Here is a 27,597-nt window from a genome sequence, read left to right as displayed (position 1 = left end):
TTTCACCTCATTAGCATCCAAGGCTGAGGCACCTGTCTGTAGTTTTCTATCCAATGTATCGAAGGGGTTTTTCGTTGTCGCTGTAAATAGCATATGTCAGCGGTTCATGTTTGTGGCTGTCCGATTTTCAGAATTGTATTAATGACATGACAGTCTTCTCCAGGCTTCTGAGAAGTAATGTATGTATAGCCCTAGGATGCCATCTCCTCTCCTCAGGAACAAAACAGATGGATAGCGTATGTGTGAGTATGAGACAGAAACCTGTGGGTCTGACTCCCCAACGACTGAGCCCAATTAAGTTGATGGCCCTGAATAAAATCGGTCTGATGTGAACGTGTCTGCGTATGTGTTTACATGTAGTTCTCACTCTGATCAGCATCTAACTCTTGACAACAGAAGGAGCAACTTAAAAGCACCGTGGAAGATGCATTATTCATTCGCTCAGCTCTTCTCAATTTTACCCAGCATCCTTTTAGATAGCTACCGCCGCTAGATACTGTTACCTGTCAGATCCCCCTATTAAGGGGTTTGATGAATACTACAAGGGAGGAAGTGGAGTGGAAACATGAGCGAGAGGGAAATGGTGCAATGACAGGTGCCAGGCAATTCAGTCTGTGGCAGGAAATGAGCCAAGTGAAGAACTGTTGTTATATTAGTGGTCTCCTGAGTCTGTTTAAATAGATGGCTTCCTGCGCTCGGAGCGTCTCACGATGACCGCCACCTAGCTCCCTGTTCCAGCACATCGAGCTCTGGTGCAGTGGCGACGCACCACGCCCGACTCGATGTGAATTTACGACTTGTTTAAATTGGGCTCTCCAAAGGCTGCGGGTGCCTGCAGTAGAGTAATTGTTAGTCTGGAGATGGTCATAAATCAAAACATGTCTCACTTTGTCATTATCTATTAATACTGTGCGGCTCCTGCTACAGCACCAGCACTCCAGAGTGGTGGAATGCTAGAAGACTGTAGACTTAACATTCTTCTGTGGACATTCTTCTCTACTCCCCCGTAGACTGGAACAGTTCTTCTGAAAAACAGAGGTGAAAATAATCCTCTTCAAAGTTGCCTGGATTGTGATTGATTTACACATCCCTCCATGGTCTGCTGCAGACTCTGACAGCTCTGAGGAACGGCACCCCGCGCCTTAATTGAGCCGAGGGCTTGGAGCGAAGGAGCTTCAAAGCTGCAGGCACAAAACCCACACAATTACAGGAAGTAGAACTAATGACGTGGAGAATCATTTGTTATTTCTCCAAATAACCCATAGGGGTTCCTACACTTGGCATCGCTTAAAGAGAAATTTAGTAATTTAGGTGGAATTGGGGAAGTGGAGTTACTGTTTTGCGATTTATATCTTAGTTTTACTGCTTAATCCTCCCATTAGACCCAAAAAACGCCATTTGGCTTGTACCTTTCTGTGATGGAGCATGGTGCATGTATGAACATAATTAGTTTTCGGTGTGTCATATGAAAAGAAGGGCGCTTGTAGCTGCTGGGTGGTTTTATCAGTCAATCTTATGAAATGATTGTTCTGTCTGTCTTTTCAGAGCCAAGACAATGTGGAAGCCATATATGACAGCCAACTGGGTGAGTCTCCCTGTTTTCTTTCAGCAGCCAGATATGAATAACAATTACTTTTAATGTTAGCAATTAGACAAACCAATTAAAAGCAGTGCTGTCCCTTGCATTTATATTTTACATTTGGTAAAGCTCCGTCCTTCCACAATAAATCAAGACAGTGTCTGTCTTCAAGGCTGATGCTAATTCATTTGGGTCGCAGTTTGGAGTGTGATACCGTGTTTAATATTCAGAAGCATCAATGCAAATAAGTAATACAGCATGACACTTGATGGAATGAACAGATCACTGAGGATTCATACTGTACCGATGTATCATACTGCATCCTCTGTCTCAATATTTTAATTCACCCAAGCGAGAAGAGGCCATACCCTATACTGTAGTGTGCATGCTCACCAGTTAAACTGTTAATATCAGTCCGGTTACTACTTTAATGAATCGAGCTGATTGAAAAGTTCTCTGTCTGATGTCTTATTAAAGACAAACATTGTGGTGCAAAAGCCTCTTGAAAGCTTAAATCTAGCTCTACACTTATCCTCATGACTGGCCCCCCCTTATTGATTTGATGGCAGAATCTCATAAGTAGAGCGAGTTGGAAGATCTGAAGTTTCACCTTTCATGCATGAGAGAACTTGCACAATTGCAGAGTGCTCTGTCTTGGAGTGATTTTGGGCAGCCTGCAGAGGAATTGGGAGCCTTCTCTCTGGACATTTGCCGGATGTTCATTCAACTGGGTCTCCTGGGAAACAAAGGCCTGCAAAAACAAGTTTATAATGCCTTAATTTGGCACCTTAACAGAGGAATCGCACACAGACAGTTATCTGAATAAATCGAGCTCTCTGGCAGCGCCATGGCAATTCCTTTTGCCACGCCGGGGACACAAAGCTAGCCTGAGCAGAGAATATTGTTTGTGGATTGGACATGGTATAGCTCCAACAGTAGCTGCAGGCTATGAGGAGTGTGTTCATTTTCTTCAGAGAGAACTCTACCGCAGGCACTGAATCTGCACTAAGGGACCTCAAAAGAAGGTGTACAAAATGTATGGTTAAATATTGTCACATAAACATGCATATCTAGACGTATTATGCATGTATGTATTATGTATAAATCTAGTGTCTAGTGGTATTAAAAATCTGATTACAGCCATGAAGATAATTAGGTGTGGCTAAGCATTGGCAAGCTATTCATTCTAGTCATTCCTGCAGCAGTATGATATCCATGGCTACAAGCCAGGCCATGAGAGGTCTTCCCGGTAGCTCCCAACATGCTGACAGAGGCCGAACTGCACAGTAACAGCTCTCTATTAAAAGATGTAGCAGCTTAAGATAGTCATTTTGCGATGGCCTAGATGTATATATCTTCATCAAAGCACCGTGGGAGTGCTGCACTTGTCAAGAGTGCTCATCAGTGTGTATCTCACCAGAGGAGAATCGTGTATACTGCCTGCCGAGCCGGGCAACAGCCACCCACTCTTTCTGGGTTTTCTCTGAACTTGACTGACCGGCGGTTTATTTACTAGATCAAGATAGCAGCACTCACACCTCCCTATGGAAACGTGGAAAACACGGAGGAAGGTTAATCCTCCCGCACACACAGTCCTCCCTCTGTGCCCTCCTCTCCTCAGCAATGCACAAACATGCGGCATCTGTGTGGTGGGAAGATCCATGTCGAGTATACCCATTGTCTCTGTGTGTGTGCTTTTTAAAGGCAGATCATGGGGTTGAGGATTTGGAATCTGTTAAAACTGACTTCCCAGTGGATCCTGAATTATTGATGCAAAGAAGGGGTTTGAGGCTGCCTTCAACACTCATTAGTCTCCACCAGAGTCGTCCACAGAGACACGGACTGTAGCATTTATAATGAGTGTAATCAGACTAGTCTGAAGACCCTTTACGAACTTCAGGTGTTGAATCCAGCCAGGCTTTTTTTGTGCCCATTACTCTGAAAGAATTGTAATGAGCTAATTCTTTTTCCTGTAGTGGGGAGTAGATTCTCTCTCTCTCTCTCTCTCTCTTTCTCTCAGTCACTTCCTCCAGCTATGTTTCCCTCTCTCTGTCTACAAGCTCTCGTTTTCTCCTCTCCAAATCACAGATATTTATGTCACTGACCTTTACAGCCGCAAGCTGAGAGTTAAACACTTGTGTTTTCTATTGATCTCTATGCAGTGCAATTTAAAAGTCTGGATGAATTTGAGAGGGAGGCTGAGAGGAAATCTGTTCGCTTACTGTACAGCAGAGACTGGTGGCACAGCAGATTAACCTGGTTGAATATAAATTATATTCCAAATGACTGAATCGAACTCCTAACAAACCAAAAGTTGGTTTCATTGAATTTGTACTTCTGGATAGAACCCCCCCCCCCCCCCCCCCCCACCCCACCCCAGAGGTATTGCTTTTCAATTGTGTCGCTATCTGGTGTGACGGTCCTGGATGGTTTGCCCAGGACACTGCAGCTCTATGCTGTTCTGTGAGTTAGACATGACCAGGAGTTTGAGATGGGAGTGGATTTTAACGGAGACGGAGGGGGGGGGGGGGGGGGGCAGTGGGCATTGATGTGAGTCATCGGAACAAGTTTTTTTGTTTTTTTTTACACCAACACAATCAGCAGCCGGGCAAGGACGCCGGTCTGCCGCTTATGAAGATGAGCTGCTGACATCCTCCCCAGTCTCTGCTGATTGCGGGAGATGGAGAGCTCCCCATCTGCAATGACAGCTTGATTGTTCTCCGCAACAACGTAATGGCCTTACTTGCGGAGCTGCAGTCGAAGGTGTCATTTTTCAAACAAACTTTTGTCATTGCAATTGTGCAATCAGCATCCCTAACTGAATTTCCTATGGGGCTAAATAACTTGCTGTCACACAGCTAGTCAAAGACCCACTTTCATATTTTGTCTTTCTTCCTAGTTCTGCTGCCATGCCTGCGCGAGTGTGAGTGTGAGTGTGCGTGTGTGCGTGCGTGCGTGTGCGTGCGTGCATGTGTGTGTGTGTGTGTATGTGCGTGTGTGCGAGAGAGCCTGGGGCTGTAGTGAGGGGTTAAGTGACAGTTTCGATGACTCCCCCGCACCTGTTCTGTGACGCTGAGGGAGGTGACAGGGCTACAGGAGTTGCCAGAGGTGACATACGCCACTGCCCCCTCACCCCTATAACCCCGCTCTGAGTGAGTGTCGGCATTGATTTGTGACTCAATGACAGCACCGCAGGCACAGACATGCGCACACACACACACACACACACACACACACAGTACATACATGCATACATACGTACATGCATACTGCACTGTAACACATTTGCCTTTTTCTGGCATGTCGTTCTATTTTTCTCATCCCCCTTCACACAGACTAATGGCACTGACTCCTCACAGAGATCACCATTGAACCGAGGTTTGGAAAGCTTGGCTCCTGTGATGAGAAAAGCAGGGAGGAGTAGTATTCTCCTGTGTCTCATTTCAGCCAATATATCTCAGGGCAGCGAGACCTTTTTATCTACAGCGAGGCCCCTCTGAGGAATACAGAGCAGGTGAGAGGAGATAAAGGAACACCGGACTCATATGTTTTTTCGCGCTGCGATCAGACAACAGTCCCGGCGAAATAAAATGATCTGTCGCTGGCATGACCCAGGGTTCCGGAACTATCTCCCCCACCAGCTCCTCTCTCACCCACCGCGGTTCCACCCCCACCCGAGAGGTGTCACAGAACCCACCGTTTGTCATTGAGAAGTGTTCTGGCATAGGAGTTGCCGTTTGAAATCTTTGCTCTGTAATTCAATAGATTTATCGATTGCTTACTCTGCCCGGGATGGCCGGCGTTGGGCAGCGGGGCATTAGAACGTACAAAGCCGATTGTTCCCGGAGGGAAGAGGACAGGGAGTGATGGTGATTAGGAGAGAAGGGAGAATGTAACAGGATTTCTCCTTTTCCCCGATTGCACTCCGTTATTTGATGATTAATCGAAACCCATTAGTGCGGAGTCCCGGCCAGTGAATTCACTCTTAATTAGTTTCTTCTTTTTTGTATTCTCTCCTGCTTTGACATCCGGTGCGTGTTATCTACACAATGAGAGATTGGCATGCTGCTTATCTGATGCCTGCACCAGTCCCCTGCAGCTGTTGTTATTGCTGTACTTAGCAGTATCAGGTGTCTGAAGGGTGTGAAAAGACACCAAAAGCTGACAGACTAACCCTATACTTACAGATCCCCTGTTAGTACACACACACACATACACTCAGCAGAGGGACACACACTCAGCAGAGGGATGTCTAGAGGTTGTGTGATGGTACGAAACACATTCTGTATATAGCGTATCTAAGCTGCTCTCAGAGGAGAATGTCTAGGAGACGGACATGTTGAGGTTTCGCAGGTAAAACCCCCCTCATTTTGCCCGAGCCTGGAGATCAATGGGCGCTTTGTGATAAGGGAAGACGGGCAGAGATGACCACACTAACACTTAATTAAAAAGATATGACACTGATACAGTGTTTACCCCTGACCCCAGCGCTAATATCACAGCTCTGTGTGGGAATGAGTTCAAGTGCTGTAATTGAAGAGGTGGCGATACATCCGATCCTCCCAATATCAGCTCCTTCCTTCCTCACCTCCCCATCTCTCTCTCTCTCTCTCTCTCTGTCCTCTGTTTCTCTTCCTCACCTCCCCATCTCTCTCTCTCTCTCCTCTGTTTCTCTTCCCATCTCTCCTTCTTGCCCTCTCTCCTCTTTCTCTCTGCTCTTTTGCTCTGTCTTGCTTACTTGTCCTTCTCTCTCTCTCTCTCTCTCTCTCTCTCTCTCTCTCCCCACCACCATTCTGTAAAGAAGATGATGAGCTGCCATGGCTGCTGTGACTTGTTTGTGTTTTGAAAGATGTCCCAGTGTTACTCAGCACAATTTGACAAAGATTTATAGCTATATAACACTTGTAATATGGTAATACTTTATGACAGGTAATACTTCCTTTGCGACTACATTCTGTGCAAATACTTAAGCAGCTGATTAAGTAAAATGAATTGGCAGCAGGCAGCATGTTTGTTCGGGGCCAGAATAGTGCTAGATTGCGCACAGGACCCATAGGGCTGCATAACTCATTAGAGCAGGGACTGTTAGTCTCGCTCATCATGACTTAAAAAGCTTGGCTCCTATCCTGCTTCCTCCTCCGTCTCCGGCACATGAACACAGCTGAACACAGCCCACCGGCCCGCTGTTTTGCAGCCCAGTGGGAAAAAGCCTCCATGTTGACACAATCCTCCAAAGGAAGTGCTATAAAGATCTCACGTGGAAGACAGCTTAAAGGATTTGATTAGTTAGTGGTTGTCATTCCATTAAACTGTGTGATGGACAAAATTGCTTACATTTTTCCCCCACTACCGTAGTCCTTTGTTTAGCCATTTTGGTTTCGATTGTATTAGTGGTGAGAGACAGGAGAGCAGGGGAGGATTACAGTATGAGCACTGGTACCCATGGCAATCAATGTGATTAGTCATTGAGGTCCATTATTACTATTCTATAAATGGATTCTACATGAAGCCAAACTGTATTACTGGGCCTGTTATATTGGCCTATAAAGATGACAATCATGAGATGTAAAGCTGCTACAATCTCTGAGGCAGAACACTCCACTGAGAACCATCAAGGTAGTTAAACAGGCAGTTTTCAACTCCTACACCAAGCTATTGACCGGCTCTCTGTTAAACTTAACTCATTATGCATGGGGATACTCAATGATCTTTACAAGACTGCTCTATCACTCAGCCGGAGGCAGAAAGCGGGACTATTTGCTGGGTCAGCAGCCTTTGTGTTAAAGTATGCCACTGCATACCCCAAACACATCTGACGGAAAATCATTCTGGAAAGTTACACCGTCTGGCATCTGACATTTACCGACTAGATTACTTTAGTTCTTGATGGGATTGTAACCATGGCTATGCCCTCCATAGAGGTACCCGTCATTGGCAATTTGGAGTTTGTTCCTATTCCTGAGCCTGTCGGTGACTGTGTGATGGAGGGACAGTGACTGTGTGCTGTGTGTTGCAGACCTGCGGGAGATAGCGTTTGTCATTCAAAGCCAGAGTAACTCCTTCCATGCAAGACGGGCGGAGAGACTGAGAGCAGACCTGCTCCGACAGGCCCAGAGCCTTACACAGGTAACAGTGCTGCCCAGTGACTATGATCTCTCTCTCTCTGTCACACACACACACACACGCATACACACACACCGCACACACACACACACACACACACACACACACACACACACACGCCGCGTACACACACACACACACACACACACACACACATGTATACATACACACACATACACATACACACTACACACACACACACGCACGCATACACATAGATACAGATAAGAAATAACAATCTGAAAAATCTGAAACTTGAGTGGCACCTCTAAACATCTACATCTGTACTGCAAATAAATACTTAACCCTCGGACTCAACAACAAACTATCAACACCCTCACTGTATTAAATCTGGCCTGTTGTCATACATCGCCACATGGTGTCAGTATTGCTTTGCCATAAGATGGAAAGGCTGTAAGCCCTGTGTATGGAGAAAGCCAGAGAGATGGGCTAACAGTGGAACTCCATCATTCTCTATGTAAATGCGAATGGTCTGGTGTATGTGAATGGTCTGGTATATGTGAATGGTCTGGTGTATGTGAATGGCCTGGTAGTGCCCTTGATGTCCGGGATTATTTGCATAATTATTTTGTGTTTATCATGCCATCTGTCTTCTCTCTCTCTCTCTCTCTCTCTCTCTCTCTCTCTCATATTGTCTTTTTCCAATTTGTTGGCTTACTGAATCATTATTCTGACTTGAAGAATATGATTTCTGAAATACAAAAGCCTCGTATCTTTTTCCGCTGGTTGTCTATGTGTCACACGCATGGATATTTTACCCCGTCACGCCATCAGTAAAAACATTTTCAGGTCAGGATCACCTGAGTGTGACATTATGTTTCTATTCATCATCAAAATACTCTACCATGACATGTTACATTCATAATTAATTTTGAAACACCCTCTGATTGTTGTGCTCTTTCGCTTGGCAGCGAATAGTGTCGGTCGATGACCATGCCGTGCGCCTCCTCTCTTAGCAGCTCGCAAAACCTGCTGCGTAAACGAGCCCTCATGTTTGTTAACGAGTGTTTTGAATCACCTCTGGCTGGGTTACATCCTAAAATCAGGTCCTTCATTCCACATTGGTACTTTGTTGTTGAATTCACCTCATTGTGTATGCTTTTATATTTCAGAGAGATTTCTCTGAAGGTCACGGAGACTAGTTTTTGCTCCTCGGGTCATTCACCTCTAGATAAGCTGTGATGAAACCTGTGAACTCAGCAGCAGGTTAACTTTTTCTTTTTCAAAGGTGCTGAAACTTCAGCAGGGCTATATCCTCTCCTTTGGGAGGTCTCTAGAGCAGCACAGGGATCCTTAAGCAATCAACAAAAACAGTTCCTGCAATCAACATGATTGGATTTGAGCGGACCTGAGCTTGCCCAGAGCTTCTCTCAGAACTGGTGTTGGCGAGATGTGTGTACATTTCCTTGATGATGTGACACAGACAGACAGGCTCATCTGCGTCTAGGAATAGGAGACGGTGGCTGCAGGTTGAGACAAAGCCCTCCGGCGTCTCCTCCATGATTAGAAGTATAGCTTCCTGCAGGTGGAAGGGTGTCCCTGACCCTCATATTCTCCTGAGTCACAATGCAATCAGCGTCCTGTTAGTCAGTCACCATGTCAACACAAGAATGCTCTCCTCTCCTGATTAGGAGTCAGCATGCGCACATGGGCCAAAAAAAAGAATCACAGAAACTCTATTTGCATTGTCACTCCTCTCCACTTCTTGGAGTGGCAAGAAACTGTAGCCACTGCAGCTCGTCATTTTACTCATTTTACATTTTTGTCTCGGTGCCTGCGCCGTTGAAGATAATGTCAAGACCGGAGGGTGGGTGTTGCATTTTAAGCTTCATTATGTTAACAGCCTGAAGATACAAGTTGTCCGAGATAATTGCTTATTGCCAGCCTCAGCTGAGGGATAGAGCTGGCTTACTGGACACAGAAGAGGGCCCATCTCTCAAATCGAATTGAGTGTAGAGAGATGGGAGTCTTTATACATGCAGTATACAGTACAGACCTCAGGCTGCCCCTGACAACCCTCACATGCCCTCTCCATTCCTCACAAGTTAGGATTATAGAATGTTTTATTGGGGCAGATGTTGCACATTCATCTCAAAATGTGTTAGAAAGCGGTGGATATATGTCTGTGTTTATTTATCCTATTTTGCTTCTCATATACATATTGGCTATTATTTTATTCAGATTTAAGACACAATCATACAATTAATCATTTGACAGTATTTTGTCTGCACTGTGTCTCTCTGTTACATTAGCATGTTCATTTTAAACCTGTCATGGGGATGGAGAGGGATGGCTCTCTCCATATCTTCCTTTCCTCGGGATGGCTGTAAAGTAACAGGCCTCCTCTCATTTGCTTTTCTCTTTCAGAATCTACCTACTGTACTCCTGCTCCACAGTCTGTCAGACAATGAGGGGGACTGGAGCATTCTTCCTCTGCTGCCTCAGTAAGTGCTCCTGAGCTGTCAGGCTTGAAAGAAAGCCATTATCAGGATCCACCAAAGACCTCCTGCTTGTGCTCTCCATCCAGTCTCACCTTGACAGCAGAGAGATGCCTCCACCTACTGGGGTCAATAGCTTAAACTAAATGCGGAGTCGAGCAGGCAGTGATAGAAAAATATGAATGTTCATTTGACAATTTGCATTAGAAATGACTCACCTAGTGAAACCTGCACGCTCAACACTTGATAAACTGTAGTTGTAGATGAATAAGCACCTATTGTATTTGAGATTGCTATTCTTGCACTTTGCCTTCAGCACTAGATTATGCTCTTGGTCACTTGTTTTAGAAAGGAGATGCACTTGTGAGTTCTGGCAAGTAGTAGTACATTGGCTTTTCCTACGTTAAATGCAATTATTGTTAGTCGCTTTGGATCAAAGTGTCTGCTAAATGACTGTAATGTAATAGGATTTCAAGGTCCACGTGACATTTTTGAATTTAACCTCCATTTTAGTGTACAAACTTTGGGTACAAACTGGTGACAAGCGGTTTTGCCTCATCAGCTTATCTTCCACCTTTGAGAAAAACTCTTCCTGGATTGTCTTCCTTGAGGAAGAAACCAGAGTGAAGTTGACCAAACTTATTCAGGTCCTCATGAAGTTTGACAAGAGAAAAGTAAGTGCATACTCTCTTTTTGCAGTCAAAACCTGTGTGTTTTAACTACATTTCTTGGCTGAAAACAAGAACATTATGGTGTTGCAGCCTAGTTTCTCTTTTCTTCAACCATGATAACACTGTTATGATTGCATTTTACCAACAGCACTGAGCTTGAGAGTGGCTTCTCACTTGTAGAACACAGCTTCCAGGTGTTGCTGGTTTATTAACTGGTTGCTTTTAACTGTGTGCCAACAATCATGGAAATGTTTGAAATGACACATCTGCCGTTCAACTGAATGCGTACATGTATTTTGTTGTCGTCATCATTAATTTGTGGTGTTTGTGGTGTTTGTTTGAATTTCAAATTACCTGCCTGTACTACAAACAGGTCATTTTCAAGAATTCTCAAATACTGTTTTGCAGCTTAAATTTGGATAGTATGTGCTTGCTGATAAGCCTCAGCAAGTTCACAAGCCACAGTAGTTAAAACACTTTTTGATGTTACAACCTCAAACTGCAATTTGACGCCACCGAAAGCTACCAAGCTGATGACAGTTCTTGTATGAACATGGCCGTAACGAAAGGCAAAGCAAGTTTATTTGTGATGAATCTCTTCGTCTTTTATTATTGTCCTTGATTAGCTCTGCGTTGTGTTTTGTTGTTTCCGATAAAAGACGGACCCCCAATCTCTAATATGTACCACACAGTCCAGTTTCTCCTTTCTCAGGTGTTCAAATGAATCTCTCCAACACGGGATTTGAGCCTCAGCAAAAGCGATTTATTACAGAAGGTTTTTCATACAAAAGACGATGGCATGCCTAATGTACAGTTGACCTCTCTGTATGCTGTCGGAACCCAAAATCAAAGCATTGCTCTCGCTGCAACGTTCTTATGTGGTTTGAGTGTCCCCCCTCCCTCGTCTCTTCTCCGATAAGACTGTTTCTCTGGTCTCTTCTGTGGCCTTGCTTTGTCCCGTTAACCTACGCCGCCTCGGCGCCCAGGCCTTTATCTCTAACCACAACAATGGTGTTTATCCCAGAGTGTACCAGCCATGAGCTGTCCTTATCTCATAAGTCTATGGAAGAGGGGCACTTCTTACCGAAAACTCAAGCCGACAGCCATACTCAGAGGCATTTCTCTGAAAATCACCAATATTCAACAATCCCCCCTAAGATTATACGTGAACACGCAGAATCATAATGATCAAGAGAAATGTTGTCATCCAAAACCTAAACCTGAACAGCCATTATGCAGAAAGAAAAAGAATAACTGAACAGAAAAACGTGCTTAAGATAAACAGTGAAGGATTAAACACTTTAATCTAAAATACTTTCTGTATGAATCTGACATTCATACAGATACTCCTTACACATTATTACATAACCCCTGTCGGTAATGGGCCTCTCATCATTGGTCTACGGGCGGACGAATGTGACGTCGCGGTAGAACATGCCCGGCTGAGAAGACAACGAGATGCATAAACAAGGGTCGCTATCATTACCACACCCACAACAAACGGTGCCGCTAGCTGCAATAAGAAAGATAGGAGCGGATTGCCATGCAACCAACCAAACAAATCTGTGAAATGGGACACCTCGCTGATGTGCAGAGAATTAGTCATGTCTCTGATCTGTTCAATCTGATTCTGCAACGGAATACGATTATCTGCGATGGTGAAACAACATGTACGATTTAACTTCTTACATAGGCCCCCTGCCTGTGCAAATATCAAATCCAATCCCATACGATTCTCAATCACTGCCTTCCGCATACCAGACATCTCCTCATTAATCAAACCCAAAGCCTTGGTTGTTCTGTTGGCCAACGTTCCGAATGCCACTGCAAGTTTCTCAATGTCCGTCACTAATAGTTCGACCCCCACACTCGGCGCAAAGAAAAGCAAAATATCCTCCCACACTCCATGTTGCGAAAGTAGGCCGTCCACAAACCCCGCCTTAACCTCTCTCCTAGTACGGCGGGTGTCTGAATGTTGAATCGGTCTTTCCCCGACCCACCCTTTAACATGTACTGCCAACGCTGACTCCCAATCTCGGTGAATAACCACCCCTGGCAAGGTAAACCCCAGGAAACAGGAACCCGTCCAATTTCTTGGTAAAACCGAATAGGCCGTCTCCCCACAAACCCAGTAAACGCCCTCCAAAGTGCGCAAAATCCATCTTCCACATTTCGGAGAAGTACAAAGCCTAGTATGCAGACACTGGCTGTGCCCTACGACCACGGCTCCTCCCTCTCTCTGCAGACAGAAATAACCTTGCGTCCTTTGCGGAAGCGGCACTGGTGAACTGATCTGAGCCCACTTTTGTGGTCCTAACTCCTCGTCTTCTGGAAAACTCTCAACAGAGGAATCCCACACCATCACCTGAGCAATACCTCTCTCCAGCTCTGCATCTGACAATAGCCTGAGACGGTGGATGTATCGTCGCATTAGGGTAAAGTTAAAGGGGTGTGCCATCTGAGGCACCCCACTCGCTTGGGAGTCTGGGATCTGCATACACACAAAACATGATGAAACATTCCTCACTGACGTAGCTACCTCATAAGCCCACTTCAAAGCAAGGTTCTCCACGGCTGACTGTGTGAGTCCAACCACGGAGAGCCACAGGATGATAAAACACAAACCCTTCATTATAGCAACCTGAAACCTAGTCTGTTAGTTCGAAATCAAAGTGTCTTCTCCCTGAGAGATGATCTTTAATTGCTGTGTGTATCTCTGCTGTGAAAGGAAAATTACTCCAGATCTGAGTGGCCCCGACCCAGAAATAAATAACCTTTTTGACAAAATACACGTCCCTATATTCACATTGGCTAGTAGCTTTCCCTGTCCACTGATTAATCAGCTTCACAGTCCTACCGCACTTCTGTTTCAATTTTAATGAGTATACCTCGATTGTAACCTGTGGAGTTTTATTCACCGTATAACTACAACTCATACACTTCACAATTGCTGGCATTGACTTGTCCCCAGTTAGCGTCCTGTCCCCGACCAGCAAGCTATAAATGTAGGAGGAAACGGTTATGATATATGGGGTGTGGTGTGGAAGTTCAAGTGTCCACGTGACTGTGGCTCCGCCCGCGATGGTGTTGTCTTCCCTTTTGCTCCAGCACCCGCGGTCTGCCCAGACTTCTCTCCAACTCCACCTGTGAACACAGGAAAACACAAGAAACGGCGACAGTATCATGTATTCCAAAACTCAGTTTGTAACAGCATATATCTCTCACTCACTCTCTCATTCAGACCAGACCTAGAGATTATGGTTTCACAAAATTCTTAATTTTAGCATTATTAATTTCTAGAAAAAAAACCCCTTTCCACTCCAGACTGTGACCCTCCGAGAAGGTCCGTTCTAAGCCTGCCTGCGGTCTTAACACCCATTCTCCTGTCCCTTTAGCAGCGCTACAGTCATCCGAGCAGTGGGCACAGGTATAGAGCATTACGTCGTAATTCTCTAAGTTGTCGTCTTCATCCCGAGTCGGCCCCCACCGCTAGACGGATGGTTCTTTAGCTCAAGGACTCTGCTCGAACAACAGCTGCCACGGCTGTCCCTAGTTTTGGGGCGCTAAGCCTGAACGCTATTCTACCCGATGTTTTTAAGTCTGGAGTGGTTGGCTCTTCAATTTATCTGATGCAGTACTACAAGGGTGTGTTTGCTTTGAGGTGTACTCAGTCTACTCTGTCTCTGGTGGTGCAACCACCTTGCATTGACTGGCATGAGTCCAGTTTCCCGATTGTGTGTTGCTCGAATGGAGCAGAGCACAAGACTCAACGCATCGGGCCAAGCCACCTTTTCTTGGTGGTATTTGGTGAGTCTCTCTTTGATGACACGGTTCATCCTTTCAGTCTGAGTCCACTGCTCTGAGGATGATAAGAACAGTGAAGTGAATCTGTGTTGCCAGATAAGGGAGCAACCGTTGTGGTGCAACCAATTTCTGACCTTGTCGCCACACTCGTCTGAGTTCATATCTGCCCCATTTTTCCATCTAAGTCCACACCTTCCCCCCCCCTCTCAGTTTCTAACTGCATCACCTTGTAGTCAGTGACAGTATCAATCTGATACGGGGGTGCAGGTTGAGCTGAGGACAAATGGCTAGTATGGTATCTCTGTGTCTATGTCTCTATGTCTGTTCTGCTGCTTGTGATATTCTCTGCCCTAAATAAATGACCTGTTCCTGCATAATCTGAGCTTTCCCCAGACTGGCCTTGTCGCCCTGCTCATAAAGATGTGTCAGCAGGACTTTGAGGTCATGTTCGTGTTCTGACTCAGTCGCACTGGCCAAGAGAATATCATCCACATATTGAAGGACTTTGTCTTTTGCCCAGGTTGGCAAATTTGCTAAATCAGGTTTTGTTACCTGGTTTAGATTCCATCTGACTTTCCCTTTGTTGAAACTGAAGGGATTAATTAATTTGTGTCAGCACATCAAGCCCCAAAGCCTTTTCTTTACCCATATCGGCTCTCCCCCTGCATGCACACTTCCTGTTTAGTTAGTTTAATGTCAGTTCCTGATAGGCACTGAGGAGGAAGTCAAGTTGTCTGCGCCCATTCAAGGACCCCCTGATATACCGGTCTTTGAAACCTTCAGTCTGTATCAGGGCCGCCTTAAGGACAACTAAAAATGGGGGGGGCTGAGAGGAAGGCCGAGAGGAGGGCTGAGAGGAGGGGGCCGTGCGTGGTGTCACGGCCGTCGGAGAGGGAGGGGGAGGGGTACAGGCCTCCATGAGTGTTACCTCGACTCAAACTCCATGAGAGTGTCCTTTGACCTTAATCACTGTCACCTTTTGGCAGGCTGATGGCCTCCATGAGCTCCCTAACCAACTCTCCCTTCTTAATGGGCGTCCCTAAACGCTGACAGGAAACCTCTCTGTTTCCAACGCTCTCCAAAGTCATGCCATGTGCATACCGACTGACTACATGGATGTTTGCAGTCTTGCCCTTTAAGTGGAAAGTGATGGGAGACATTTCGCGTAGGTGATTACGCAACACCTGATGATAGGTGTTTGGGAAGCTGTGTAAACCCAATTGGCGTTCAAATGAACTGATATTGATCTCCATCAATATTGAAAGCTGTCCCTGGTTGCACCTCTTCTGCAAGAGGGACGCTAAGCCTTGTGTCATGACTGAAACCCATTGGTGTTCAGGTTTCAAGGCACTGAAAATGGTGGACCGGTCTCCACCAGGGGCTCTATCTTATCCCCATACTCATTGGCCACTCTGTAGTTCACACAGAGGCGCCATTCACCTGAAGGTTTCAACACAGGCCACGCTGGGCTTTTGGAGGCCCTGTGAGTTTCTTCAGAAACCTTCTATCACTTCTGTCTTTTGCCCAGATTGGCAAATCTGCTAAGTCAGGTTTGTTTAACCAACTCCGACTCCATTTAACTTTCCCTTGTGGGAACTGAGGGGATGAATCTATTTGTTAACACCTCAAGGCCCAGTAGGGGTAATCCTACCGGTCCCACACACACAGAGGTCGTGAGAGACAGATCCCAATTTCAGCAGGAATGGCCTGGTTTTTCTCACCCAAAATAGGCTCCCCCCCCATCACCAATGCATGCATGCCTTGCTCTCTCACCATGGTGTTGGTTCCCTCCAGACAGCGATGAGGAGTGACGGTGGCCACCCCCCCTCGCATCGAGGAGGAACTCTACATGTTTTGGCTTCCGTTCAAGGTGGTTGTTACACCCAGGCCTTCTGGCTTTTGTAACAGAACGGCCTTGGCCACGGAGCGGCATCAGCTTCTGAATAATGGGGGAGCCGTGTGAGGGTGAAAGCTGTTCTCTGAGCTTCTGCTCCCACAAAAATGACAGCGTTCTCGTTTGTCATCCCTAGCTCTGAATGGGATCTGTGGAGCTCTGGCTTTCTCCTCTACTCTCCTGACCTCGGTGGTGATTGCTTTAGTTAGAATGTCACCGACCAACGGGTGACTGGCCTGAGCCATGTTCACATCACCTACATCGCATGGATATTTTACACTAACCGACCAGCATTCTAGATTGTCATCTGCACCGACAGTAACACCCCCCGGTCGTAGGGGGCGCCAGTTTGAAACAGCTGGTGGGAGTGTTACATCTACAATACGATCCCTCCTCTCTCTCCTGAGCTTGTGAGGAGGGGGCGGAAAACTTGGGCTCCTCCTTTAACCTCTCGTCACTGGCGCCTGGATCTGGCTGCTCACCCGGGTCCGCCTCCCGCTCGGGGGCGGCCCTTCCTTGTCTATAGTTTGTGTCCAACCGTGGCCCTATTGCGGACCTAAGACACATCGCCTCTCCTAAGTTCTCTTCTTCCTCATCATCATCGTTCGCCCCTCCTAAGCTTACTCTGCACTCACTGATAGTCAAGCGACTGGCTGACTGTAGTTTAGCTCTGTTGTGCTGTAGGGGAGGGGCTGAGTCGTGTGTAGGCTACTGGGCGTTTGGCCAACTCTGCTGAGGCGAAGAGAGAATGTATCAAAATACTGGTTTTAAACCAGCGCGTAACCAAATATGCCACCCTAGACTATATATACATACGCACAGGCCTATGCACACATACATATACATCTAGTTTCCATACCCAGCAATAAGCATATCGGATCGTCATCGACGGTGTGCTATCTCCTCCTCCGACTCTCCTCGCTAAACCTACTCTGCTCTCACTGATAGTCAAGCGACTGGCTGACCGGAGTTTAGCTCGGTGGCTGTGTAAAGGAGGGGCTGAGTCGGGAGTGAGAAATAAAGGCTCCAGCACTCCGCTGGAGCAGATAAGGTCTTGGTTCACACACTATGATTTTATCACAGTGACCTAACCAAACTAACCAAACTAACCAAACTAACCAAAAACCCCCGGTCTTTCACGGGGGCCTTCTCAAGGCCTTAGAAGTGAACTAACCAAACTAACCAAAAACCCCCGGTCTTTCACGGGGGCCTTCTCAAGGGCTGCAGACCTTAGAAGTGAACTAACCAAACTAACCAAAAACCCCGGTCTTTCACGGGGGCCTTCTCAAGGGCTGCAGACCTTAGAAGTGAACTAACCAAACTAACCAAAAACCCCTGGCATTACTAACATAAGACATGTAGTTACACATAGAGAAGTGGTCTACTTCACATAACCAAACAATGCACACACCATGGCAGATACCTTGGCATTACTACATAAGACATGTAGTTACACATAGAGAAGTGGTCTACTTCACATAACCAAACAATGCACACACCATGGCAGATACCTTGGCATTACTAACATAAGACATGTAGTTACACATAGAGAAGTGGTCTACTTCACATAACCAAACAATGCACACACCATGGCAGGTATCTAGCATTCCAAACATCAGACATGTAGCTACATATAGACATACATTTACATCCAGCACTGGTTTTGTTTTACGTGTTGAGAGATTATGTGTGGCATTCTTAGATTTACTGATTGGTTCTTTAGGATCGGGACATCCAACCCACTCACCCGTTGTAGTTTTTGGTCTCTGAGGCGGATCAGGTCACAGCTGGCTGACTGCTGACTGTCTGCTCGACCAGTCTTTGGGCTTGTCCAGGTTTTGGATGTCCGATCCGGGTCACGGCACCAATTGATGAATCTCTTCGTCTTTTATTATTGTCCTTGATTAGCTCTGCGTTGTGTTTTGTTGTTTCCGATAAAAGACGGACCCCCAATCTCTAATATGTACCACACAGTCCAGTTTCTCCTTTCTCAGGTGTTCAAATGAATCTCTCCAACACGGGATTTGAGCCTCAGCAAAAGCGATTTATTACAGAAGGTTTTTCATACAAAAGACGATGGCATGCCTAATGTACAGTTGACCTCTCTGTATGCTGTCGGAACCCAAAATCAAAGCATTGCTCTCGCTGCAACGTTCTTATGTGGTTTGAGTGTCCCCCCTCCCTCGTCTCTTCTCCGATAAGACTGTTTCTCTGGTCTCTTCTGTGGCCTTGCTTTGTCCCGTTAACCTACGCCGCCTCGGCGCCCAGGCCTTTATCTCTAACCACAACAATGGTGTTTATCCCAGAGTGTACCAGCCATGAGCTGTCCTTATCTCATAAGTCTATGGAAGAGGGGCACTTCTTACCGAAAACTCAAGCCGACAGCCATACTCAGAGGTCAATCATCATAATTAGAATAATAGCTAACAGGGTCATATTAAAAGGCATTTCTCTGAAAATCACCAATATTCAACATTTGTATAGCACATTTCAGCAACAAGGCAATTCAAAGTGCTTTACATGAGACATCAAGACAATGTGCAACACATAAAAGGTCATGTAAAACGAAATGCAAAAAAGGACACTTTTCTTTATCACATACTGAAACCTTCTCTCTCTCAACTCACTTACGTACAATGTTCTTCTTGTGTAGTTGCTCGCTGGCTTTTCACCAGTGCCTCAAACATCCTTTCTGAGCAAGGGACCACATCAGCTGTCGGTGGTCTACTGTTGTGCCACTAGGCACACCTTGCACCAAAAATCCAACTTCTCCATTTCCAACATACATTTCCTTCTTTCCCTTCCTCCCTCAAGTCGTTCTATTAACAGTCTCTTGTACTTTGCAGAACATAAAAAAAAAAAAAAAAAAAAGTTAGTTGGTTTTGAAAGTTAAAGTTGGTTTTGTTCCTCTGGAAACCTATGCATAACAAATTAATTTAAAAAACAAACATCTGCGGGTTCTGGCATTTCCTAACCTGTACTGGATTCAATTTCAACTCAGAAATTGAATTAATTTTTGTATCATCCACAGACACTCCTCATAAAGGCAGGCGTGGACATCACGTACTCAGCATCTTTATGCCTTGCTTCATCGCACACTAATCACTCTTGACAGTGCAGGCTTATAAAGATGTGATGTCTGTTATTTTCAGCTCATTGTAACCCAGCCCAGAAGCTCATCGCTTGTGTAATGTCTAGTGTCATGGTTGAGCTGAGTCCCACTGTGTATCCGTAGTCACTGGCACCACTGTCTTTGCGTCACTCATCAGTATCACTTCTGTTCTAGATTTATTCTAATAATTAAGAGAAGAGTAGTCGAAAGGTTCATCTTTGCAAGTCCAAGCTCGTTACTTTTATTCCAAATAGTTTGAGTTTGCAAAGTCGGACTCTCAGAGAAGTTAAAATCCACCAAAAGCCCTGATTATCATCAAAACAGAGCATTATAAACACTGTGGGTGTGACCATACCTGCATATGCAAATACTTCACTAGCCAATTATCAGTGAGTAGGCTAGGTCTGAGGGTCAACAGCTGAAGTAAACATTTTCAGAGATCAAAGATTAACTGGGAGGAGGGGGCCCCTGGAGAGGTCTCCTGCCATAAAGTCTTTCAGAAGGCCTGGAGAAAAGGGGTCAGGGCAATATACAGGAGACAGTGCTAATTTTATAAGACAGGATTCACAGTGTAGATTTCCTATGACAATGACTTGAGCAGAGAATACACTAATTTGAATTTATCTATTACACAACGCACATGACTGCCTTACATAAACACCTCTTTATTAACCAATTCAACTCAGTTACATGTGCTCTAGGAGGACAGAGTTGGCCAAGGTGCAAAGACCTCAGATGCATCTTCTCAGATTAGAGACCTGGATCACTTTGATCTGATGGATTTTTGTCTATTACAGTAGCAAGCCATTCGAAATAAACTGTTGCAGCTTTTATGAACTCCTCTATGACAGTGTTTTTGTTGTGAAGTACAGTATCCTTGCCTATTTTGATGTCCCTGTCCATCCCTCAGGAGTGGTTCCTAGGTAAGCCTCTCCATGATGAGGAGTCCACCATCATCCATCACTATGCCTTTGCAGAGAATCCCTCATTCTTCAAGTACCCAGACTTTGCTGCTGCGTGGGCCCTCAGCATACCCCTCGTTTATAGGTAAGTCCAAATAACACCCCAGTCTTCCCTTCACATAAACCCAGGCTAATCTCAGCATTGATCCCTGGGGATAAAGTGCACTGTTACAGCATCAAGGAAACAAAGTAACGCAACCAGACTAGGTACACATAGTATAGATAACCAGAATAGATAAAGTATACAGAAATTCAAATATATATAGTAATATAACCGCAAGTGGTAATGGGAGGGGGTCCTAAAGGCACGCCATCATAACCATAATCAGGAGACTGACAGACAGGGAGGCAGACTGACAGACAGGAGGACAGAGTTGCAAAGTGTAGACTGACAGATTTTGGACTACACACCAAATTTCAGCAATGTGCTGGTTTACAGTGTGATGTACCTGCATAGGTAGTAGGGAAGCAGGCCGATATTGGACTTATAAATGAAAATATACCAGTGTGTTAGTCTGCGCAGAGCCAGTGAGGGCCACCAGACTTTGGCGGTGTGCAGTGATGGGTCAGAGCTTTGCACCCTGTGATAAACCTCAGGGCACTGTGGTACACAGTGTCCAGCCGGTGCCGGTGTTGCGCATAGGCATGCATGGATAACAGCGTAGGAGAAGCAGGATTTGTTTCTATGGTAGCAAAAAGTAAAGTTACAGCTCAGCTCTCAGCACGGCAGCCAGCTTTCACAGAGGAGACGACTCACAACAAAGAGACAGTCTCATCACCACCTTATGTACTCTTCTCGCTCCCATAAAACGCCCACACCACCAGGTTATCTTGACCCCTCTCTGGCTTCAGCATCACAAATACTGTCTCCCCCATGGTCCCTGAAGAGCCTCCCTATTATCCTCATCCAGTTCCATCCCACTATGTGTTACTTGCCACTCCCCCCCCACACACACATTTTTACTCTTGGCTCTCTGCTTTTTGTCTCTCAATTTCTACTTCGCGGCTCTACCTAGTTTACATTCTTTATGATATCTGCTAAGTGCTTATTGTGCTTTGTTATATGATCCACCTAAATATCCTATTATGGACTACAGGGATAGCTAACGCATAATGGCCGACCATGTAGGAAACATCTCTGTAACTATTTACTCTACTGATGGTCTTGTCTCTCCTATTAATTTTTACAGCTCACTTTTTCGTTTTTTTTGCTTCGCTCTGGATTTAAGTAGGATAGTGTAGGACCTACAGTATGTCCACCCCCCCCCCCCCCATTGCTCTCTGTAAAGTGCCTTGTGTTGCCTCTGTATGAAATGTGCTATACAAATAGAGTTTGATTTGATTTGAAATCCAGCACTACCAAGGACACACCACTGAGGAGGCTTTTAGCTAACAGATAAAATGTTCCTATGTGCAGAGCTTGTTAGTCTCATCGTTACCTTCGATAGATACGAATGTTCTCAACCATAAGGTATCACTTACTGAGATGTCTAAAACCGAATATACACTGTGCGATAAAACCCATGATTCTGAGGTCATGGTCAAGGTGGTCATGGATTGTCGCACACAATCGTAGCTCATCGTATGCAAAATCGGGACTCGCGAGTCGCACAGTGTGAGAAGGTGTACGATCTGCGATTAATTGCTACGACGTTCTACAACGAGGCTACGACCTCCCGACAAAATATCTGGCATGTCAGATATTTTCATTGTAGATCGCAGGTGTGAATGGCTCTACGACACGACCACAAGAGACAGGTGCGCAAAACAACCTTCCGCCGACTTGACTATACTTCCGTATAGTCATGTGTGCCAACCATGTTCATTCATGTTTTGTTTGTTTGCTATGGAACACAATGGGCCCAAATGTGTCTTTGCTTTTCTCCACACAAAAAAGTGCGCACACCAGCATTGCAGCTTGTTGTTGACGGTCCGCCATTGCTAAGAACTTTTATTTCTTGACAGTTTGCAATCTAACATTTTCAACAAATGCACAAGTCGTGGCACAATCGTAGAGGTTCACGCTGCAGCCAAGATGAATCGTGGGCGTAATTGGGGCTGACAGAAATCGTATAGTGTGAATACAAATCACATAGTGTGAATACACACATCGTATGGTCTTGAGACAGAGTCCCGGTCGTACAGTGGGAAAGGATCCCCGATCTAAAAAAAAATCAGTCGTACAGTGTAGATTCGGCTTAAGAGATGCCAAACTAATCCCAATAGTGAAGAGGCCTCGTCCTTGAGTGTCAGCCATCATAAATTGTGGTAGGAAGGAAGGAAGGAAGGAAGGAAGGAAGGAAGGAAGGAAGGAAGGAAGGAAGGAAGGAAGGAAGGAAGGAAGGAAGGAAGGAAGGAAGGAAGAAGGGTAGGTACAGTAGTAGGGAAGAAAGGAAGATGGGAAGGAAGGAAAGTAGGGAGGACGTTAGGAAGGAAGGTACTGTAGGAATATGTCATTCTGAACATCCCATCATTTACTTCAATGGGAAGGCATGCCGGCCTCAGATAGCTCTAGCTCAAAAAGTATAAATGTTACAGCTTAGATATTGACTACCGTAGGACTCCTAACAATAGGGTTCCGTAGGACACCTAAATATATTCCAAATAAACAAATGTATAAAGTATATTATAACAACTATAAATGTATAAAACATGCTTTACTGGACAATGTTTTTTGCCAATATATTAAATTCCCTATAGTCATCTCCTATGTAGCTGTCATTTTGTCTCCTATTTTGCCGAAATTATATTTTGTTGCCATTTTGACTGGTTACGGTTCGGCATTACACGTGTAAGGTTAGAGTTATGTTAGACACTTTTGTGGTAAGAGTTAGGTCTGCTGTATTAAAGTAAATGTATTCACTTAAGGGTCAATACATCTAGATGAAACACTAACCTGCACAGGTGTCAGAATGGTAGATGTTCCTCCTGATAATGGGTTGGTTTATTGTCATTAAACAGAATTTGTCATCACAGTATTCATTATTAAATAACTAACGCGGTAATCTAATTGTTTAGGCTTGCAAAGAAAGTAAGAGAGGACCCTCTTAAATCTGACTTCAGTATTGACCTGAAACACGAGGTAAGAATATTTTGCAAGTATTTTCTTTTTGTTTGCTTTGTCTTTCTGATATAGTTACAGTGCATCTGGAAAGTACTCACACCCCTTCACTTTTTACACCTTTTATGTTACAGCCTTATCCCAAAATGCATGGAATTCTTTTTGTAAAGAAAAGTACTGAGTAAAGGGTCTGAATACTTATGTACATGTGATATTCATTTATTTAGTAATTATTATTATTATTATTTAATACATTTTTCAAAAAAAACCTTTTTTCACTTTGTCACTATGGGGTATTGTGTGTAGATCTTTGAGAGAGAGTTTTTTTTATTTTATTTTTATTTTTTTATTCTCAATTTTGGAATAAGCCTGTAAAAGGTGAAGGTGTGAGTACGTCCCGGATGCATTATCTGTGTATTGTGGAAGTAATAACATATTTTATCCTCTGTTCTCATTGTGGAGTGACTGTGCTTCGTCCTGCTCTCTTCCACCTCCTGTGTCCTCGGCTTCTTTCATCTCTTGTTGATGTCAGTTTACTCCAACTTTTAGTATAAAGTATGATTTCCAAATAGCCTGGTCTCAAAATCCGATTATCTCTCACAGTAGTGTGGTTACAATTGATCCATATTTGTCCGCTTTTGTACCCAGTCCCAGTGTGTCACATTGTCCGTCTGGGCACAGTCTGTCCCTGAGTCATCCATCTCCTTCTCTAATGGTGGAGAGTTGTTACCCCATTCCAGAGCGGCAGAGGGAGAGAAAGGACACTCATGTACCGCCACCACCACCTCTTTTGTTAGTCCTCTCCTTACTAGCGTATACTGGGTTCTCGTCAAACTGCCAGGATTCACATTGCCTTTCACATTTCCGTACCTCGAGGACTATTTTTAAAAGACGAAGAACACAATCTATGGCCTCCTACATTATGTCTCTTAACTCCGTCACTAATAATGATGATCTAATGTGTTACTAATGATCTAATGGGAAATATAATACAGGTGCATCCCCCAAAAACTGAAAAGAATAGAATATTGTGATATTATTTTCCGTAATTTAATTAAAACAGTGAAACTTTCATGTATTCTAGATCCAAAGTGAAATATTTCAAGCCTTTTTTGTTTTTATCTTTATGATTGTACGGTATGTTCAGTCTTTTCATTTATACACTCAATACTTTCCTCTTGCACAAATTACTACATCAACGGGGAGTGTGGCATGGAGGCAATCAGCCTTGAAATATTTCACTACATGTGTAATTAATCTATAATATATGAAAGTTTCACTTTTTGAATTAAATTACAGATTTATGAATTCAAACAGAATTATAAATTTATGAATTGAAATTACAGATTTGTGAATTCATGAATTTAAATAACATTTATGAATTTAAGAATCACAGATTTTTTAAATTAAATTACAGATTTACAATATACATATAGATAGATAGATAGATAGATAGATGGATGATAGATTACTTTCCACAATATTCTAATTTTCGGAGATGCACCTGTATTTCTCTATCCTATCACTTGTTTGTTGAGATTTGCTATCAGATAAATGAATGGGGCCTGTAGAGCATCACTGCCCATGTGTGGTTGCAGGTTGCCCTGTTCATCTGGGAGAACGGGAAGGGGCCGTGTCTCACTGCTGTGCCTGAGCTGTGCACAGAAGCAGCGGATTCTCCCCGAGCCCAGCACTGTGCCACCTCTCTCAGCAGCCCGCCTCCCCTGTGTGTGGGTACCTTAACCCCCCCCCCCTCCCCCCATCTTACACTCTCACTACCCCTAATGCAGGAGAATTTACACAAAGCGCTTCGTACAATGGCTTGTGTCAAATAATAAATGAATAGAAACGGCTTGTTGTGTAGAAGTCCCACATTATGACGCTTCCTATTCTTTTGAGATTCATTGTAGACATCTTCCCATTGCGAAGTGTTCTGTTAAGCTAAGGCAGTGCCACTTCTCAAACGCAACATATCCTATCTGCTTCTGATGTGATCAAGGCAAATTAAGTGCTCAGAGAGATCAGAATGAACACGGTGCTCCTCTCTCCTTGCGACCCTCTTACCTTCCCTCGTCTCTCATCCCTTCCTCGCCTTACACTTTCCAGGGCTGCCGTATGCTGAGGAAGTACTGATGGCTCAGCATTCTGCAAGTCCTTAGATATCCTGAGAGGCAGTCGATGGCTTTCAGCCGGGCAAATAGGCCTGCTCTCACGAATAATGGACAGGAATGAGGATTCACTTTTTGCCCTCAAACAGACACTTCTGTACTTCCCACAATTTATTTTAGAGCCATCTCCTCAGCCTTTGAAGAGGGTAATTGGAAAAAATGACATACAATACAGGTAGTCAAATTTGAAGTGCAAGAGAATGGTTAGCTACATTTTGTTAATCTATCAAAATGTTGAAATCCAATATTTCTACATTCATTAAGGGGGATCCAGTAAATAAGGACGACATATTTGTTGCTGTGAAAACTTGTAAGAAGTTCCATGCTGAGAGAGGTGAGTCATACTATATATTAGTGCCTAAACTTGCCCAGTTTCCGTTGACATTTCCATGATATATACTGTTTATTACACAGCTCTCTGAAATACTCGATTCTGATTGGACAATCTCGCATTCTACTGGTCAATTATTTCTCGATAATTGTCCGACATCAAGGGCAACAGGGCAATATTGACCGCTGCTAAGGGCAACATATTATGTCTGTGGGCGACAGTTGAAAGTTGTCCAAAAGTTGCTCAACATTCTAAACATTTAATAACGTTTTTGGCCGTTGTATGTGAACCCATCAAGTAATCTCTGAAAACTCCCGTTGGCCAAGCACATGGAACCATTTCGCTGGTGAAATAAAAAATGTAAGCCTGTTAGTATTAATGTCCTTGGTACCAGTGGCGGCTGGTGAAAAAAATAGTAGTTTTTTTCAGAAGATTTTTTTGTGATTTTCACATGTAAATCAAGCATTCTGGTGCATTCTTGGAAAATAATAAAGACAAAATGCAACATTTCCCTGTATATATTTCCCTATTTACAAAGACGAATGGGGTGGGAGAACTGAATTTTAACTTGATTTAATTGAAAAAGCAAATTTGCAACTGTTATGTTGAATGTTATTGAGCAAGCTTTTGGCTAGAATGACTATGAATAACAAACCTGAGAAAACAAGTTTCTGAAGTCAGACTGCACGTAACTCAAATACTCAGTCAAAACATGTGGGAGCGGCACAATGAAGAGTAGAATCCTCTGCGTACATTGTCAGGGATGCTTCCCTAATAGCAGATGGCAAATCATTTGTGAATATGGAATAAAGGAGCGGGCCAAGGCAGCTCCGCTGTGTAACACCACAGTTTAAATCTACTGTTTGATAGACTGCCATTAAAATAGCATCTCTGTGACCTGGACGACAGGTTGCTCCATTTTCACATACATGAAAATGTAATTCTGTGTACTACCCTGTTCTTTAAAAAAAATCACCTACAGTATTCAAGTTATGGTGCTGAGGTGTGGTGAAACACCAATTTTTTTTTATCTAACATTATTTCATTAAAGAGGGCATATGACTTTGGCATAGGAGTCTGGTGATGGAGAGAGCCTGGGACAGATGATGTTGATGGAGAGAGCCTGGGACAGAGGCTGGTGGTTGTAGACTTTGCAACAGAATGTGAGACAACATAATACAGTGTATGGCCTCTGACATGCTCAGAAAGGATACTTTAGTCACCCACAAATATAATGTCTCTCACACTCACCTCAAAAGAGGGCATAGGACTTGGAATGTCTGAGGCAGAGTCTGGTGAGTAGAGGCTTGGGGCAGTCTGGTGATGGAGAGAGCCTGGGACAGAAGCTGGTGGTTGTAGACTTTGCAGGATTGCCTGTGAATGACAAAATGGCAAAGCAGCACACCACTCTGTCAAACTAGTGTAGAGTAACG

The 27,597-nt window shown here is 44.4% G+C and overlaps 1 protein-coding gene across 1 annotated transcript in view; it reads left to right on the top strand.

Moving 5' to 3' along the window:
* Positions 1–27,597, top strand: part of b3glcta (beta 3-glucosyltransferase a) — a 65,276-nt gene that overhangs the window by 21,488 nt on the left and 16,191 nt on the right. Inside the window, exons 3-10 of the mRNA XM_084448750.1 lie at positions 1,546–1,585; positions 7,596–7,705; positions 10,091–10,167; positions 10,724–10,835; positions 20,553–20,689; positions 23,623–23,686; positions 25,264–25,395; positions 26,098–26,167. Coding sequence (XP_084304876.1) covers positions 1,546–1,585; positions 7,596–7,705; positions 10,091–10,167; positions 10,724–10,835; positions 20,553–20,689; positions 23,623–23,686; positions 25,264–25,395; positions 26,098–26,167 — 742 coding nt within the window. The remainder of the gene's footprint in view (positions 1–1,545; positions 1,586–7,595; positions 7,706–10,090; positions 10,168–10,723; positions 10,836–20,552; positions 20,690–23,622; positions 23,687–25,263; positions 25,396–26,097; positions 26,168–27,597) is intronic.

This window comes from Borostomias antarcticus, assembly GCF_949987555.1.
Source record: "Borostomias antarcticus genome assembly, chromosome: 1".
Taxonomy (NCBI): Eukaryota; Metazoa; Chordata; class Actinopteri; order Stomiiformes; family Stomiidae; genus Borostomias; species Borostomias antarcticus.
The sequence above is the reverse complement of the archived record's forward strand: the minus strand, read 5'-3'. Positions and strand labels throughout refer to the sequence as shown.